This window comes from Anomaloglossus baeobatrachus, chromosome 1 (genome assembly GCF_048569485.1).
Source record: "Anomaloglossus baeobatrachus isolate aAnoBae1 chromosome 1, aAnoBae1.hap1, whole genome shotgun sequence".
NCBI lineage: Eukaryota > Metazoa > Chordata > Amphibia > Anura > Aromobatidae > Anomaloglossus > Anomaloglossus baeobatrachus.
In genome coordinates this window covers 773,911,516-773,928,710 of record NC_134353.1, presented here as the reverse complement: position 1 = coordinate 773,928,710, position 17,195 = coordinate 773,911,516, and the positions used below count along the sequence as shown (strand labels likewise).

Below are 17,195 nucleotides of genomic sequence, written 5' to 3'. Positions count from 1 at the left end.
GAGCTAGCAGAGCTGCACAGATCTAGCAGTCACCTAGATGTAGCAAAGCCACCCAGATGCAGCAGAGCCACTTAGATGTAGCAGAGCTGTCTAGATGCAGCAAAGCTACCCAGATCTAGTAAAGCCGCCCAGATACAGCAGAGCCGCCTAGATGTAGCAGAGCCACCTGGACGTAGCAGAGCCGCCTGGATGTAGCAGAGCCGCCTGGATGTAGCAGAGCCGCCTGGATGTAGCAGAGCCGCCTAGATGTACCAGAGCTGTCCAGAAGTAGCAAAGCTGTCAAGATGCAGCAGAGCTGCCCATATCTAGAAGAACCGCTTAGACGTAGCAGAGCCAGCCAGATCTAGCAGTCGTCTAGCTGTAGCAGAGATGCACAGATGCAGCAGAGCCGCCTATATGTAGTAGAGCAGTCCAGATGCAGTCGAGCTGCCCAGATCTAGAAGAGACCCCCAGATGTAGCCGAGCTGCTCAGATCTAGAAGAGATCCCCAGATGTCGCAGAGCCGTCCAGCTGTAGCAGAGCTGCACAGATGGAGCAGAGCCGTCCAGATGCAGCAGAGCCACTGCGGTACGACCTGCACATGGCACTATCTCTGGGTGATGATGCCGCAGTTGTCTCCCAGCGCTGACCCCTCCCTGAGGCAGCGATGCCGGTAGTCCGGGCGCTGTGCGGCCGCTGGGTGTTACTTGTGGAACGCATGCGCCTCCCATCCAAACAACCGGGAGAGGAGAATAGGGAAGAGGCTGCAGTGCGAGGACCGGAGGCGGCTCCACAGCTCTGAGCAGCATCGGACCCAGCGCCAGGCCACAGCCCCGGGCCGCGGACACCCGCAGGTATCACGGAGGGAGCGCGGCGAGGCCCCGGCTCTCATGAGCGGGCGGCTCCACAGCTCCTGCCTCCGGTCATCATGGTTCCCAGGGATGCGGCCATGTGGAGGAAGCCGGCAGCTCACATGTGCCGGGCGGCGGTCACTGCGGGGAGGGGATGGGTCGGCTGGTCCTGCGGTATCTGCGGACCGGGAGCAGGAGGCGTCATTGTGGCCGGGACCATAGTGTGGCCCGATACCGGGGCCGCAACCGAACCAGTGCGGCCACCGAGCAGGGAGATATAGGACGTGTGTGTGCCATGTACCGGCACTGTGCTTTATAGCATGTGTATGCGCCATGTACCGGCACTGTGCTTTATAAGACGTGTATGCGCCATGTACCGGCACTGTGCTTTATAGCATGTGTATGCGCCATGTACCGGCACTGTGCTTTATAGCATGTGTATGCGCCATGTACCGGCACTGTGCTTTATAGCATGTGTATGCGCCATGTACCGGCACTGTGCTTTATAGGATGTGTATGTGCCATGTACCGGCACTGTGCTTTATAGCATGTGTATGCGCCATGTACCGGCACTGTGCTTTATAGCATGTGTATGCGCCATGTACCGGCACTGTGCTTTATAGCATGTGTATGCGCCATGTACCGGCACTGTGCTTTATAGCATGTGTATGCGCCATGTACCGGCACTGTGCTTTATAGCATGTGTATGCGCCATGTACCGGCACTGTGCTTTATAGCATGTGTATGCGCCATGTACCGGCACTGTGCTTTATAGCATGTGTATGCGCCATGTACCGGCACTGTGCTTTATAGCATGTGTATGCGCCATGTACCGGCACTGTGCTTTATAGCATGTGTATGCGCCATGTACCGGCACTGTGCTTTATAGCATGTGTATGCGCCATGTACCGGCACTGTGCTTTATAGCATGTGTAAGGTCTGGACACTGCACAATATAGGCTATACTACATGTGCAGTGCTACTATACAATATACAGCGTATAGACCTACACAGCGTATATTGTACAGCACTGTGTATACATCACTGTACACAGCGTATATTGTACAGCACTGTGTATATGTCATCACCGTATATTGTACAGCACTGTGTATACATCACTGTACACAGTGTATATTGTACAGCACTGTGAATATATGTACAAAATACCATCACTGTACACAGCGTATATTGTACAGCACTGTGTATACATCACTGTACACAGCGTATATTGTACAGCACTGTGTATATGTCATCACCGTATATTGTACAGCACTGTGTATACATCACTGTACACAGTGTATATTGTACAGCACTGTGTATACATCACTGTACACAGTGTATATTGTACAGCACTGTGTATACATCACTGTACACAGTGTATATTGTACAGCACTGTGTATACATCACTGTACACAGTGTATATTGTACAGCACTGTGAATATATGTACAAAATACCATCACTGTACACAGCGTATATTGTACAGCACTGTGTATATGTCATCACCGTACACCGTATATTGTACAGCACTGTGTATACATGACTACACAGCATATATTGTACAGCACTGTGTATACATCACTGTACACAGTGTATATTGCATAGCACTGTGTATATATGTACAAAATACCATCACTGTACACAGTATATTGTACAGCGCTTTCTATATACATACAATATACCATCACTGTACACAGTGTATATTGTACAGCGCTTTCTATATACATACAATATACCATCACTGTACACAGCGTATATTGTACAGCACTGTGTGTGTGTGTGTGCGCGTGTATATGTGTGTATATATATATATATATATATATATATATTAATTACACGCACACAATATACCATTACTGTACAGTGTATATTGTATAGGGCCGTGTATATATGTACATCATGCCATCACCGTTCATAGCGTGTATTGTATAGCACTGTGTATATATACAATATACCATCATTGTATATTGTATAGTGCTGTGTATATACAGCCACTGTACACAGCGCATTTTGCACAGCGCTGTGTATATACTATCACAGTATACAGCATATATTGTATAGCGCTGTGTATATACCATCAGCGTATATTATGCAGCGCTGTATATATATGTACAGTATACCATCACCATACGCCCCTGTCAGTGCCCGGCTGCTGTTCGGTGTGGGTCCCCTGAGCGGTGCAGTGATGTAGCATCCCTCTGCTCCTGTGGGATGAGTGGGGGCCGCTCACACAGCTTCTACTTGTCCCTTCATGGAAGTGAGAGGCGTCCTTCCACGCCCGCTCTCCTCCCCTGTGCTCTCACAATAGTCACATTCATCATTCCTCGGCACAGGAGTGGTGCTCGGCAGCGCTGGGTGTGCACACACTTTGTTAGGTGTATTTTGGATTACGAGGAGGAGGAACATCAGTACAAAACAGCAGCCCGGGCTGAGCAGAGGCTTGTAGAGCTGCAGAGAGGCTGTATATAGTATATACTGGATGACTGATCCCTCTTCCATGTGATTACAGATACTCCTCCGGTTCCATCATCTTCAGAGAAATAACTGCACATGGAAAAGAAGACAAAGTTATCATCAGCCCTGGCTGAGCCAGGGAAATCCTCCTTATCCCATACTCTGCCTGCTCAAGATGAAGAGGGACTACAGATCGATGATGGCCAGATGGGCAGGCACCTGGGTCCCACTCCAAGTCAGAGCCGCTTCCAAGTGGATCCTGTCAGTGAAGTAGCCAAGGAGGCAGGTACCGGGGACCATGAGCCAGTGCCACTTCCGACTGAGGTGACCCACAGAGGAAGAGGGGGCTCAGGCGGAGAGGAAGCCAAAGGGCGATTTAGAGTGAACTTTGTGGACCCGGCCGATCCAGATGGCAGCTCTCCTGAGATGGCAAGTGGAGAAGGCGGAGGTGGGGTGAGCTTTCAGAATGGAGATACAGTGTTAAGTGAAGGTAGCCTACATTCAGGTGGGACCGGTCATCACTACCATTACGACACCCACACTAATACTTATTACCTGCGGACCTTCGGGCACAATACCATTGATGCTGTGCCCAGGATTGATCACTATCGGCACACAGCCACAGACCTCGGTGAGAAGTTGCTGAGACCCAGCTTGGCAGAGCTGCACGATGAGCTTGATAAGGTAAGACGTCTTGGTCCTCTACATCACATTGCTAGTGCCGGGATCCTCTGTGATCCCGTATGATGTCTTGGTTTCATCCTTCCTGATATAATATGGTTTACATTGATTTATCTATATTTTTGGATTGGGAACGTGCGGGCAGGTTGAGGTGGACCATCTCCAGACATTGTCATTACCACTGATTCATGTTCTTTACCAAAAATATAGTCTTCTGCCTTAATTGTGGCGCAGATCATTTCTGTGCCAACATTTATAACCCAGGAACCATGGCTACCTCGCTCCTGAGATTTGCCGAGCTGTTAATGAATTCCCTCTTGGCCGCTCTGTTCTTAGGAAAACACTTGATGAATCTTTTCTTGGCTGCGGTATTATTATTATCTTTACACCTAACAAGCCGCTTCTGAATGGGAAGCCTTAGATATGGTGTGTTGTGAGTACAGGGGTGCAGAGGTCACATCTGTCCCTTGTCTCTGGGGGACCTGGTAATACCGCGCTATACATTGCACTTACTGGGGCTCCACACACTGGTATTAGCCAGAAGCGAAGGTCTGTATGTCTGAAGCGGAGTGATTTTGTGCCCACGTTTTCCGGGAGTCTTTACCTAGTTCCCTCGTAGTGGTTGTCTATATGGGCTGCTGAGTGTTACGTTTCCCTCCTCTCCTGGGCACACGCGAACATCTGCTGCAGATATAAGCCAGCTTTGTAGTGCAGATTGCTTGCTGTAGCTTGGATTATTGACACGCATAGGTGGCATTCTGTCCCTGGCTCCGCTTCATCCTCCTAGTCAGGAATTTGGAGCATCGGGCCTATTACTACAGACAAGATAAGAGCGGAACGTCACAGAACTGCAGGCCTGACCTTCCTGAAGAATGCTGGATGTGAATGATAATTGCACAGAAGCATTATATGCGCCAGGAGGAGAGATCCTCGGGCCGTGTGCTTCTGCTCTCATTAGGAGACCGTGCCAACTTGCCAACCAGCTCTGGGCATAAAGACCGCAGCATAGACATACACCAGACCAGGTATACGTGCAGGCTTCATCATACGTGGGCTATGGGAAAGCACTTCATTTTGTAGCTTGTGGACCCAGATGAAGGCTCCTCAGCATTGACTGTTATGTATGATGACCTTTTTTGTCAGCCAAGCCTTTCTCGCCCCTGAGTCAGCACTCATCACAAGCCTGTGGTCACCGTCGTGGACTGGCTTCAAGCAGTAGGCATATGCCGGCTCAGCGTTCTCTGGCATGTTAGTGTGGAGCCATAGAGACTACATGTGCCATTATGTGAGGCCATGTGATGGAGAATACCTTTGTGATATAGCAGTGTTTGTGTGCTTGATCACTATAAGTATGAGGGTTTAGTAAAGTTCCATGTACCTAGAAAAGCATGTTGGCTTTCCTCCAATACCTCAACCGCATCAGTCCACGTATTGCAACTCTGTTCTAAGGCTAGGTTCAGATTAGTGCTGGACTTGGAGGTGGCTGCCATTTACCAGTACTAGCAAATCCGACCAGAGCTCTCCAAGCAGAGGTCCATGTAGTGCATAGCTTATAAGTGGGTACATATGGGCTAACATTGGCCCCTGTGCGCGACAAACCAAGGTTCTGCTCATGTGACTGGAGCTGAGCGCTTGCTCACACGGCCGGTGCACAGCGGTGGCAATCTTTTAGCAATTGGCATGAAAGGAAAGAACTTTTCGGATTGTAATTCCAAATTTACAAAAATTGTCAAAACTACTTGGAGTAAAGGAGGTCTTACACGCTACGACATCGCTAAAGTGATCTCGTTGGGGTCACAGAATTTGTGACGCACATCCGGACGCGTTAGCGATGTCGTTGTTGTGACACCTACGAGTGATTTTGAATCGTCGCAAAAACGTTCAAAAACGCTAATCGGTGACATGGGGGTCCATTCCCATTTATCGTTGCTGTTGCAGGTACAATGTTGTTCGTCGTTCCTGCGGCTGCACACATCGCTATGTGTGACACCGCAGGAACAAGGAACATATCCTTACTTGCGGCCACCGGCAATTTGGAAGGAAGGAGGTGGCCGGGATGTTGCGTCCCGCTCATCTCCGCTTCTATTGGGCAGCCGCTTAGTGACATTGCTGTGACGCCTAACGAACCGCCCCCTTAGAAAGGAGGCGGATCGCCGGTCACAGCGACGTCGCTAAGCAGGTAAGTAGTGTGACGGGTCCGGGCGATGTTGTGCGCCACGGACAGCGATTTTGCCCGTGACGCACAATCGATGGGGGCGGGAACGCACGCTAGCGATATCGGTAATGATATCGCAGCGTGTAAAGCAGCCTTAAGGCTAAATCAGTATTCATCTGTCAGAACAGATCCAGCAGCAATCCAATGGAAAAAAAAAGTTGTGCAAACAGAACTTTTTTTTTTTTTTGTCCATTTTGAAAAACATGATTTTTGCAGGATCTGTTTTTTTTCTTAACATGGGAGTCTAAGAAAAAAACAGATCCTTTTACAAATGAATTAATTTGGATGTCTAATTGGCAATATATTAATGTATTAATGGATCTGTTTTCCATAGACCCCCTGTGTTTTTTTTTTTTTTTGTTTTCTTTTTAAAAAAAAAAAATAAAAAAAATTCCAACAAACTGCTGCTGGACCATTCTACCGGATGATTACTGGCCATGTGAACACAGCCTTAAAAAGGGATTCTCCTCTTAGTGCAATTCTCAGTAGAAGAAGAGCCCCTGAGCTATAAATTGATGGAAATCCTATCTCCTGCGGTCCCCCTAAATCTAGCATCTCTTATTGTGGGTAACACTGGCAATAAGTATTCAATGTGACATTGGCATGACGATAGGTGAAAGCTTTCCACGCTGTCCATAGGAATCAGTGGGCATCTGATGCAGGACAGGTGCTCACCAGCAAGAAGCGCTGCTTGTAATCACTTGTGAGGATCCAGGGTAGGGGACGCCCCTCTAGTAATTCTGAGTCCTCTAATGAGTTTTCAAATTACCTGTATATTAATTATTGTGGGCATTGCAGGTAATAGGTTTTATTTCTATAGCGCCTATAGGTAGTTTTCTCATGCTCTGGCAGACTGCTGGGGAGCTGTTATATCTTCTGCAGACATGTCCGCACATTGCTACATCTGGGGGTAGTGGTATGGCTGTGGAAGGGCCAGTTCCCCATTTAGAATGCCTGTTCTGTAGAGCTCCGCTGTGCCGTCATGAGAAATGTAATGGGGGGTGCAGTATACAAATTGGTGCACTTGTTCTACTCTTACAAGTGTGCGGACCCTCCAGTGCCCCTCCAGCTGGATCTGCATATGACTATTACGCAGTGCATGACTGGCACATCTTTTTTTTTTTCCCAGCGCAAGAGTCTATACAGCAATACAAATACTTCCATGTGTAAAAAAATGTACTGGCGGGACGGTCAGCATAGAATGACTGTTCTCACAAAGTGCAGGTGCTCCTCCACCATAACGGGGCCACTCGTGTAAATCCACCTTCCCACCAGCTGGCTTTCTTCTATCTCCACCCTCCCCTCTTCTTTGATTGACAGCTGTTGTGAATTTAAAGGGAACCTGGCATGTAAAAGAAAACTAACTAATCAGCAGATATAGGGATAATCTGCAGGTTAATAGTGTTTGGCACAATTCTGGTGCCTGCACATTAAACCCCCAGGAGGAAATGAACTTTCTCTCGCCTGGCAGCGTTTGGGTTTTGGTGATCGGGGTGGCGCTGGCGAAGGCTCAGTCACCGCTTGGAGTATGGAGAGTGGCAGCCACTCAGCATTAGAGCCAGCTGTCAGTCAGTGCGGGGGGCGCGGTTACAGCTGCCACTCTCCATACATACAGCGACTCAACCCAGCGCCACGCCGATCACTGAAACCTGAACGCTGCCAGGAGGAATAAAGTTAAAGGGGTATTTCCAGCTCAAATATCCTATCCGAGTGTGTAGTAGGTGTAATAATATTAGCAAATACCCGCAATTAAAATGTAGTTTAGTTCTCCTGATTAGCTTTGTCACTTACCTCATGTGCAGGCATAGGTATCCATGTAGCTTAACTTAGGTATCCATGGTTATGACCACTAGCACCTAACTGTCCTCCTATATGTGTGGCCGTAACCATAGATACCTAAGCTACTATAATGCCCTGCACATAAAGTAAGTGACCAAACTTTGGAAGAATTATACTACGTTTCTAATTGGATGTATTTGATAGGATCTTGGCGATGAGCATACCCTTTAATTTACTCAGTGTATGCTGCTGTACTCGAGCGGCCACCACACAGTGTATGGAGCTGCGCTGCTGTACTCGAGCGGCCACCACGCAGTGTATGGAGCTGTGCTGCGCTGCTGTACTCGAGCGGCCACCACACAGTGTATGGAGCTGTGCTGCGCTGCTGTACTCGAGCGGCCACCACACAGTGTATGGAGCTGTGCTGATTTGCTGTTCCACACTGTACATCCAGCGGCAGTAAAGGCAGCATCGGTGGGGCTCTTGGGTATCCTAAGGATAGGTCATCAGTATAAAAGTCCAGGAAAGGCATTTAATGATCACACTTTGCATGTGAGTCCACTTGTAGATATCGCCTGCCTTGCTCTTCCATGTCTCCCTCTGTACGGCCTCCTGCGGCTCCTCAGTTTGTTTGCTTCCTTTTGATCTGAGGATATGTCCTCTTCCCCCTCCTGGAGGTTGTATACTTGTAGAGAACTTGTCCCTCTTTTGCCTCCTGTTTGTGCTTGGCTCTTGAACATAGACTAGACCCTTACAGTCATATATTATACCCAAGAGATACGATCCCCCTCCTCATCCTACCACATGCGTGTTCCCAGAGCTGGCTGTACTCTTTATGCTGTGCACATATCGCCCCGGCCTTTTTGGCTTGATATCCTTGCGTTGTTATATGATTGTCTTATGTCTTATGAGCTTCTTAGTGTTTTCCTTAGTAGCTCTGCCTCTGGTCCCTGCCACCGTAGGTAAGTATTGCCATCTCTGCCGCCAGTGTGTAGACTATCCTGGTGGGCTAGTGGTCTATCATTATTCCCCTCCTGGACTCAAGGAAAAGAAAACTGTCGGGGTTGGACATTCCTACGTACATACCTTGTGATCTTATATTATGCAACCCATGGCCATATTAGAGGACAAATTACTATGAAAAGTAAAGTCTTCTTTCCTATAACCACATTAAAGCTTCATTATGTGGTGGTCTCGTAGGCAGGACAGTCACATATAATACATTTAGTCCACAAAGTCCCATCTGCGGTCTGGCTAATAGGATTTTGGTGCTGGCAGTGAACATGAGTGTTTTATATCTCGCGTAGAAATGTCCAACCCCAACAGTTTTCCTTTCCTTGAGCCCAGGAGGGGAATAATGATAGAAAATGACCCATCTGTGATCCAGACATACTACTGCTCTATAGAGCCAGAGATTACCGTAGAGAAGTGTCTCAGTATAGCGACGTTCTGATAATTACACCGCCACAAGTGAGAACAGCTGCTTTTACCACTCGGCAGTGTCTGAAGTGTTTGTGCAACCTGTTGGGAGCGGCCCGGCCTGGAGACAGATGTTATTCTTCCTATATAATACGCACTACAAAGCATTGCTGTAGAAATCCTTGTATTTTTTTTTTTTTTCATGATAGTTAAGGGATTTGTCAAATATAAAACATGTTTAAAATAAGAGAAGTGAATCTGCCCCATGTGAGCAGAGATGCCTCCGGTCTGTGCCCAGCTAGGGCTATATTCACACACAGTTTTTTGCGTTGTTCCAATATGATGAGTTTTTCCAGTGGAGGCTCCTCCTGGATATTCTCCTTTTTGGAGGGACATTTTTGAGCACTTTTTCATTTCCTCAAGTGGTTTTGGAACAGTTTTTTCGTGTTGCATCTTGTTCATCAGACAGTGACTAGTTTGAAGTCTATTTCATTTAGGAACCAAAAAAATGCTTGGAACAATTCCTTCTCATATAAACAGCAAAGTGGATTACTCATTGACGTGAAGCGCTTTCCAAGAGTTTATGGAGCCGCAGCAAATCCACTCCAGTGTCTCAGTATGAACACCGCCACGTCCTTGGAGAGGAATAACAATCTGAGCAGAAGTGCTGATTGTGTCACATGGCGCCCCTGCAGTGACCACACGTATGGCCAGGGTGCTCTTCATGGTCCTGAAATAATGCAATCTGCCGGGTCACGTTCTCCAGGGATTTTACTGCCACTCAGATGTGAAGAAAGCCCAACATTGTATGGTATCAGACTGTGGACTATACATTGTACAAACACGTATTTATGAAAACGCGTCTCTCCACTAACGGGGGTGTTCACCTTTGGGGACTACTTCTTTTCTTTCTTCTTGCTATCAAGCATGGAGTTTTGGATAAATAATTTTTGTATTTGAGTTTCATTAAAAATGTTGTTGTATCATTTGCCACATATAGCCTCTGTTTTGCATTGCCTATTTGTTGGCTGCAGAATTATTTATTTATAGGGCACCACTGATTCCATAGTGCTGTACATGAGAAGGGGATTACATGCAGAATACATATATAAGTTACAATAGACAGACTGGTATAGAAGAGAGAAGGCCCTGCTCTTGGGGTTTACAGTCTACAGGATAATTGGGAGAAGACAGTAGATCTGGTAGTGGAGATCTGACAGCGGGGTCCTTGCAGGTCGGAAGCTTTCTTGAAGAAATGGGTTTTCAAGTCCCATCTGAAGCTTCTGAATATTGTGGATAATCACATGTGTTGGGGGAAGTCTTGGAGCCCATTGGATGAAGAACATGAAAGTTTGGATGACAGGAGGTCAGAGATTACGTATTGGAAGATACCTGGAGATTGGATCAGATATACGGTGGATATAGATTATGGAAGGCTGTGAAGGTCCGTGTTAGGCTATGTGCGCACGTTGCGTACAGTCACTGCAGAAATTTCTGCAGCGATCTGAAGAGCACATGTGCGCTTTAAATTGCTGCAGAAATGTCCGTAGTGAAAAAAAAAAAAAGCCAATTCCATGCGCTCTGCCTGCAGCTCCTCCCATAGACAGAGCAGGAGCTGCCGGCAAAGCGCACAGAAGAAGTGACATGTCACTTCTTTTTACGAAGCGCTTCGGCAGCAGCCGAAGCGCTGCGCTCTAAAACGCCACGTGCGCACGGCCCCTGCACAATCTCCATAGACTGTGCAGGGGACGCAGGACGCATGCAGTTACGCTGCGCTACAAAGCGCAGCGTAACTCCATGTATTTATGCAACGTGCACACATAGCCTTAGAACGGGTCAATTGAGAATCATTCAGTGAGCGTATTTTGACTGACCAATGGGAGACGTTCCAACTTCTATCTATCTTTAACTGGTTCCGGAGCGCCCATAGACTGTAAATGTCCATGCAGTCCTCTACTCTGCAGGGACATTATAATATGTCACTGTGTAGGTGCAGGAGTGAGTATTTGTTTATCGGAGAGTGATAGTCCCCATAGAGAAGACACAGGCGGTTTATTACTGTCTGTACCTAATGTCGCTTAATACACCACGTTAAACAAGTGGTATCTGCAGTAATAGAAAGCGTTGAATGCGCCTCCTCTATACACCGCTGGTGATCACTGAGTCAGGGAGGGATCAGGAGCTGCCGAGTCATAGGAAACTGCTGGCCGCATCTCCCCTGTAACTGGGGCTAATATGTCAGCCCCAGTAATAGGGGAATCGGATAACAAGAAGGAAATGTCTCCAGCCCCCAAGGCCTATTTAAGGGTATAACTTGTAAAATAAATGAAAAATCTAAAATTAATACAAAAAAGTGAATACAAATGGCAGATCGGACCCCCCCCACAATAAACATGCCACTGTCAATCCAAACTCCTAGCCCCTGACAAAAAAAACCCAAATAACAAAAACCTGGTATATAAAAAGAATTGTTACAGAATGGGCAACATGTTTCTAAATGTCCTATGTGGGCATAGAAAAAAAAAATAACATAATAACACTTATTTCCCTTATTTCCTCACTAATATCGTCTACATGTACAAAAAAAAACAAAATGTGCCTCCTCCTGCACAGGGGTAAGTGGCCGCGTCCTGAACCGGTTTCCGCTCCTCGCAGCTGACTTATGGCCTCAGACTTCAACCAAGTTGAGCGCGGGGAAACCAAACCTGTAAAAGCCAAACTGGGCAACCTGTTTAATGAAGCCGAGAAATGATCTTTAGCCCCAAATTCAGGCATTTAAGAAGAAATAATTGTGATATAATCTGACATCGGATTAATGTTTATGTAGTTTAAGGAATGTCCGATCCAGGAGTGTAGACATTGTGTGTAAGATCTGTGTAGCTCTCGCCTGGGATATTTCTTCCACTTTCTCCAGTGTTTAGTAAGCAGAAGGCTGCAGAGAGATCTATCCAGAGGCTATGACATGATTCACTCTGCGTTTCTTCAAAGCATACTGTTCTCACCACTGCTCCTGTATCTAGAAGACCGTGTGAAGTTATTTGGTTGCTGGCCGTGTGGATGGAGGATGAGATGGTATCTCCGGTGTATAATGTAGAGACGCTGGCGGCGCGGTCGTGCTCGCTCTAGGTGGAGAGTCCTCCCGCTAAGCCTTGGTTCGGTTGCTTGTATCTCACAACGCATGACTGTGCGGAGTCTGGTGACAGACGGACCTGACAGCAGATGGTAGATGGCGATAGTGCTACAAAAGCCGTGACTTCAGAAGAAAGATTGCTGGAAACCATCCTCATGCATTATTAAATAGAAATCTTCCTTATTCTCAGAGCAGAAGGGTCCTCTGTAACATAAAACCAGCATCCAAGGGGGTACGTAAGGTTAAAATAAAGGAAACGTCCACCCCCATAATTGGTACTGTAAGGGACTTTGGGGGTGATCTGTCTGCCCCTGCTGCTGTCCTCTCATAACATATACCCTATATACCATCCCACAGTGCCCCGCTGGATGGTGAAAGTGCCCATGGTTGGCAGACGTGCCCATAACCAGAGCAACTTGGTAAGTGCTGGGCTATGCCTCTCAGCTTGGCTGTGGAGGAAGAACGGCCTTGTTACATATAGATTTACTTCTTGTCCATATGTTGTAAAAGTTGGGGCTCCACATCAGGGGCATCTCAGAGCCACGTACCACAGCCGTGTTTAGATCTAGGGCCCATTCACAATTCTAACAGAATCCGCCATTCCTCCAACCTTCCTATTCTGGGCTGTGAGAGCAGTGAGCGGCCTCCTTAGCGTGGGCCAGTCGTTGTATACCCACGAGCACATCCGTAACGCTTCATCTGCACAGCTGACTATAGCCGAGAGGTGAGAGCATCGCGTACTTGGTTATATTACACTATCGGGCAGTTATATTTTCAGTATGACAGTGCGGATTGTATCATTTTTCACCCTATATACAGAGATTATTCTGACATTACCCTGACACTTTATATTGCTATAAAAAAAAATTCCATTGTGGTCAATGTCAGGGTGAAGCATATTACAGTGCCAACACGTACGCGCTACCTTTCTTGAGAATTAATGGTAGATTTCTTCTATAGTTTGCGTATGACTCCTCTTAATCACCAAAGTAGTAGCTGTGCCAGGGAAGGCCAATTTGAACTTCTGTGAAAAACACTTTTTTTTTGTAGACAGGTATACGCAGGCTGGCTGCGAGGGAGGAGGTGGGGGCGCCCGCAGACTGGCTGCAAGGGAGGGGGGGTCGCCCGCAGACTGGCTGCGAGGGAGGAGGTGGGGGCGCCCGCAGACTGGCTGCAAGGGAGGGGGGGGTCGCCCGCAGACTGGCTGCGAGGGAGGAGGGGGGGTCGCCCGCAGACTGGCTGCGAGGGAGGAGGGGGGGTCGCCCGCAGACTGGCTGCGAGGGAGGAGGGGGGGTCGCCCGCAGACTGGCTGCGAGGGAGGAGGGGGGGTCGCCCGCAGACTGGCTGCGAGGGAGGAGGGGGGGTCGCCCGCAGACTGGCTGCGAGGGAGGAGGGGGGGTCGCCCGCAGACTGGCTGCGAGGGAGGAGGGGGGGTCGCCCGCAGACTGGCTGCGAGGGAGGAGGGGGGGTCGCCCGCAGACTGGCTGCGAGGGAGGAGGGGGGGTCGCCCGCAGACTGGCTGCGAGGGAGGAGGGGGGGTCGCCCGCAGACTGGCTGCGAGGGAGGAGGGGGGGTCGCCCGCAGACTGGCTGCGAGGGAGGAGGGGGGGTCGCCCGCAGACTGGCTGCGAGGGAGGAGGGGGGGTCGCCCGCAGACTGGCTGCGAGGGAGGAGGGGGGGTCGCCCGCAGACTGGCTGCGAGGGAGGAGGGGGGGTCGCCCGCAGACTGGCTGCGAGGGAGGAGGGGGGGTCGCCCGCAGACTGGCTGCGAGGGAGGAGGGGGGGTCGCCCGCAGACTGGCTGCGAGGGAGGAGGGGGGGTCGCCCGCAGACTGGCCGTGGGTCTCCTGACCCGAACTTGACAGCCTCATATATGTCTAAGTTCTGGTGTGGAGATCCGCAGCCAGTCTGTGCTTCTTGGTATGTATACGGAGCGTGCTTTTCTGATATCTGGATTCGCCCTTATGTCATCATGGTCAGCACTGCAGTATAGTAATGATCATTGTATCAATCAATAATCCTCATTGTGTGTCATTAAATGCTGATAATTAATATCTGGTTTGCTTTCCCGTTGGAGACGTTCTGGTGATCCTAGGGGAGTAATAAACAGGACTATAGGAAGCTAAGAGCTGATATTACATGGATATCCGGAGCATTATCCGGGTCACTGGCTTTCGGTCACCTATTCTTGTAGTATTGGGTTGTGCAATGGCCCAGTGATGTGACACTTCCAGGTAATCTTGAGGCAACCTGATATCTCCAATGCTCTCATTAGTCCTGCAGATTTCCTTGAGATTAGGACAGGAATGTTTTTGAAGAATGTGAATGAGTCTGGTCTTCGTCATACTGAGTCACCTGCTAAGGAGTAGTCGCTGTTAACGCTTTCTACTTCATAGGGGAAAACGGAGCTGAGTGGTCTTTACTACTAAATTACGTGTCAATTTGGAGTCTACAAGTAATAGAATATGGATACTTTCGTGGATATGACCGTAAAGCTGGCCCCAATCACCTCTCTAGATTTTCATTCATTCAGGCATATTTTAAAAAAGAAAAAAAATATATAATTTTTTTTTTTAACCTACTGTGTCTGTATAACCTCTCCACCACCCCCACATCCAGAATGTAAGGTATCTGATTGAAATCTGTAGGTGCATTTAGAAGTAAAATTAATCCCGTTTCCCCTCGCTGTGTAGGTCCAGGCAGTTGTGTATACATACAATCCGGCCCTGATCCGGCTGGATGTAACATGTGAGAGTGTCAGGAGGCTTCTGCACAGTATAGCGCGGTGATGCTCCTGCATATGCAGGGACCTGCGCCAATGTGTGACCAGGCCTGATAATGATGGCCTTAGGACTATGGCCGCCATGGACACTACGGAGAGCATTCCTTATTGATGACCTCCCGACACTGGGCCTAGAGATCTTGTCTCCTAGATCATTTTGGGGTCACTCCTCCATGACCAGGACTTTTATAATGATGTATTCCTAATTTTCTCTCCGCGTTTGTGATGACATGTGTTTCCTGACCGGCCGGCTCTTACAGCTCTTCCTGTATGAGGATCGGAAGAAGTATTTTGTCTTTTTGACACATTATACAAACACTGATCATTCACTGAATGGATCAGTTACAGGGTAAAAAAATGGCATCACTTTCTTCATATCTCGTATATCCATATTCCACCTGAAAAGAAAAATCTAATGCGTCAAGACATGTAGTGACATTAGCCCGAAACGTAAAGCGTGCCTCCACAAGACTACAATTATAGGCAGAATAATCATTTTTCTAAATCACTCAATTAGTGATTTTTACTGATAACTAGCACTACAGACGGCTGGCTATACTAAACTATCTGGCGTCCTGCTCGCCGTTCACAATGAGCGCTGTACAATCCTATGACACAGACTAAAGACGGCCGCTGAGCAGCGAGACAAGGGCCTCTGCCGGGCCCCGCCGCACGGGCCTCTGCCGGGCCCCGCCGCACGGGCCTCTGCCGGGCCCCGCCGCACGGGCCTCTGCCGGGCCCCGCCGCACGGGCCTCTGCCGGGCCCCGCCGCTCGGGCCTCTGCCGGGCCCCGCCGCTCGGGCCTCTGCCGGGCCCCGCCGCTCGGGCCTCTGCCGGGCCCCGCCGCTCGGGCCTCTGCCGGGCCCCGCCGCTCGGGCCTCTGCCGGGCCCCGCCGCTCGGGCCTCTGCCGGGCCCCGCCGCACGGGCCTCTGCCGGGCCCCGCCGCACGGGCCTCTGCCGGGCCCCGCCGCACGGGCCTCTGCCGGGCCCCGCCGCACGGGCCTCTGCCGGGCCCCGCCGCACGGGCCTCTGCCGGGCCCCGCCGCACGGGCCTCTGCCGGGCCGCACTGCTGATTATCGATGAAATCACTAATGCAGAGATTTTGAAAAACTGATCATACTGCAGAGTCCTGCGCTGCAATGAAACCTACTGCCTATCTTCTTTCTATATGATGTCATGTTGTATACAACCTATTGTTCTCTGGTATCAGTCATTAATCACTGGGAAGACACATCCCTGCCTCATAATCACGGAGTCTATCTCATTTCTTCAAGTCTAAAACACTTCTAGACCAGTATTACGGTATAAGCTCTGATTCTATGTACTGCAGACTTGAGGTTTATTGGTTTTCTCCTTATTTTTTGCACTTTTCCATGTTCTTACCACATATTATCTAACCATGCAAATAGCACAAAGCCACAATTAATGCAAAGTGCTAGACAGAAGATGCAAATCTATTCTTTCCTGTATCGCTGTCAGACATTTTGGTTATTTTAGACCATGGACACCACACACCTGGCCACAAAGTTTTCTATAAATGTAGGTCTCCCCTTTAACACCCTCTTCTGTCCATCACCCCATGTTTTCTCCACCTTCACTATGAATACAATCAGATTAAAATCAATATTCACTGTTTCTTACTGGAAAGCAAATCAGATGGTTCCTGCAGAAGTCACCAATGATACAAAATCCTGACACTCTTTGAGGCTTTGTTAAAGGACCACTCCAGCATTTTTTACTTTCACGGCTGGAGTGGTGCTTTGAATGTAAAAGCCCCCTGTGTTATACTCCTCCCCACCCCCCGCTGCCGTCCTCATCTTTTTTCAGCAGCTCCAGTTCGCCAGAGGTCCCAACTCCTATGAGAGCCTTGTTCTGGCTCTGAGTGCTTGTGACGTAACTTCTGACTT

The 17,195-nt window shown here is 48.8% G+C and overlaps 1 protein-coding gene across 3 annotated transcripts in view; it reads left to right on the top strand.

Moving 5' to 3' along the window:
• The first annotated feature begins 387 nt into the window (after window positions 1-387).
• The window catches only part of SLC12A2 (solute carrier family 12 member 2), a 160,424-nt gene continuing 143,616 nt past the window's right edge, over window positions 388-17,195 (top strand). For 2 of the 3 annotated variants that reach the window (XM_075324704.1, XM_075324687.1), the window contains exons 1-2: window positions 618-833; window positions 3,338-3,966. In XM_075324704.1, the coding sequence (XP_075180819.1) occupies window positions 3,379-3,966 (588 nt within the window). In that variant the 5' untranslated portion in view covers window positions 618-833; window positions 3,338-3,378. Of the gene's footprint in view, window positions 568-617; window positions 834-3,337; window positions 3,967-17,195 lie in introns of those variants that run through there. The other variant, XM_075324695.1, reaches the window with a different exon arrangement.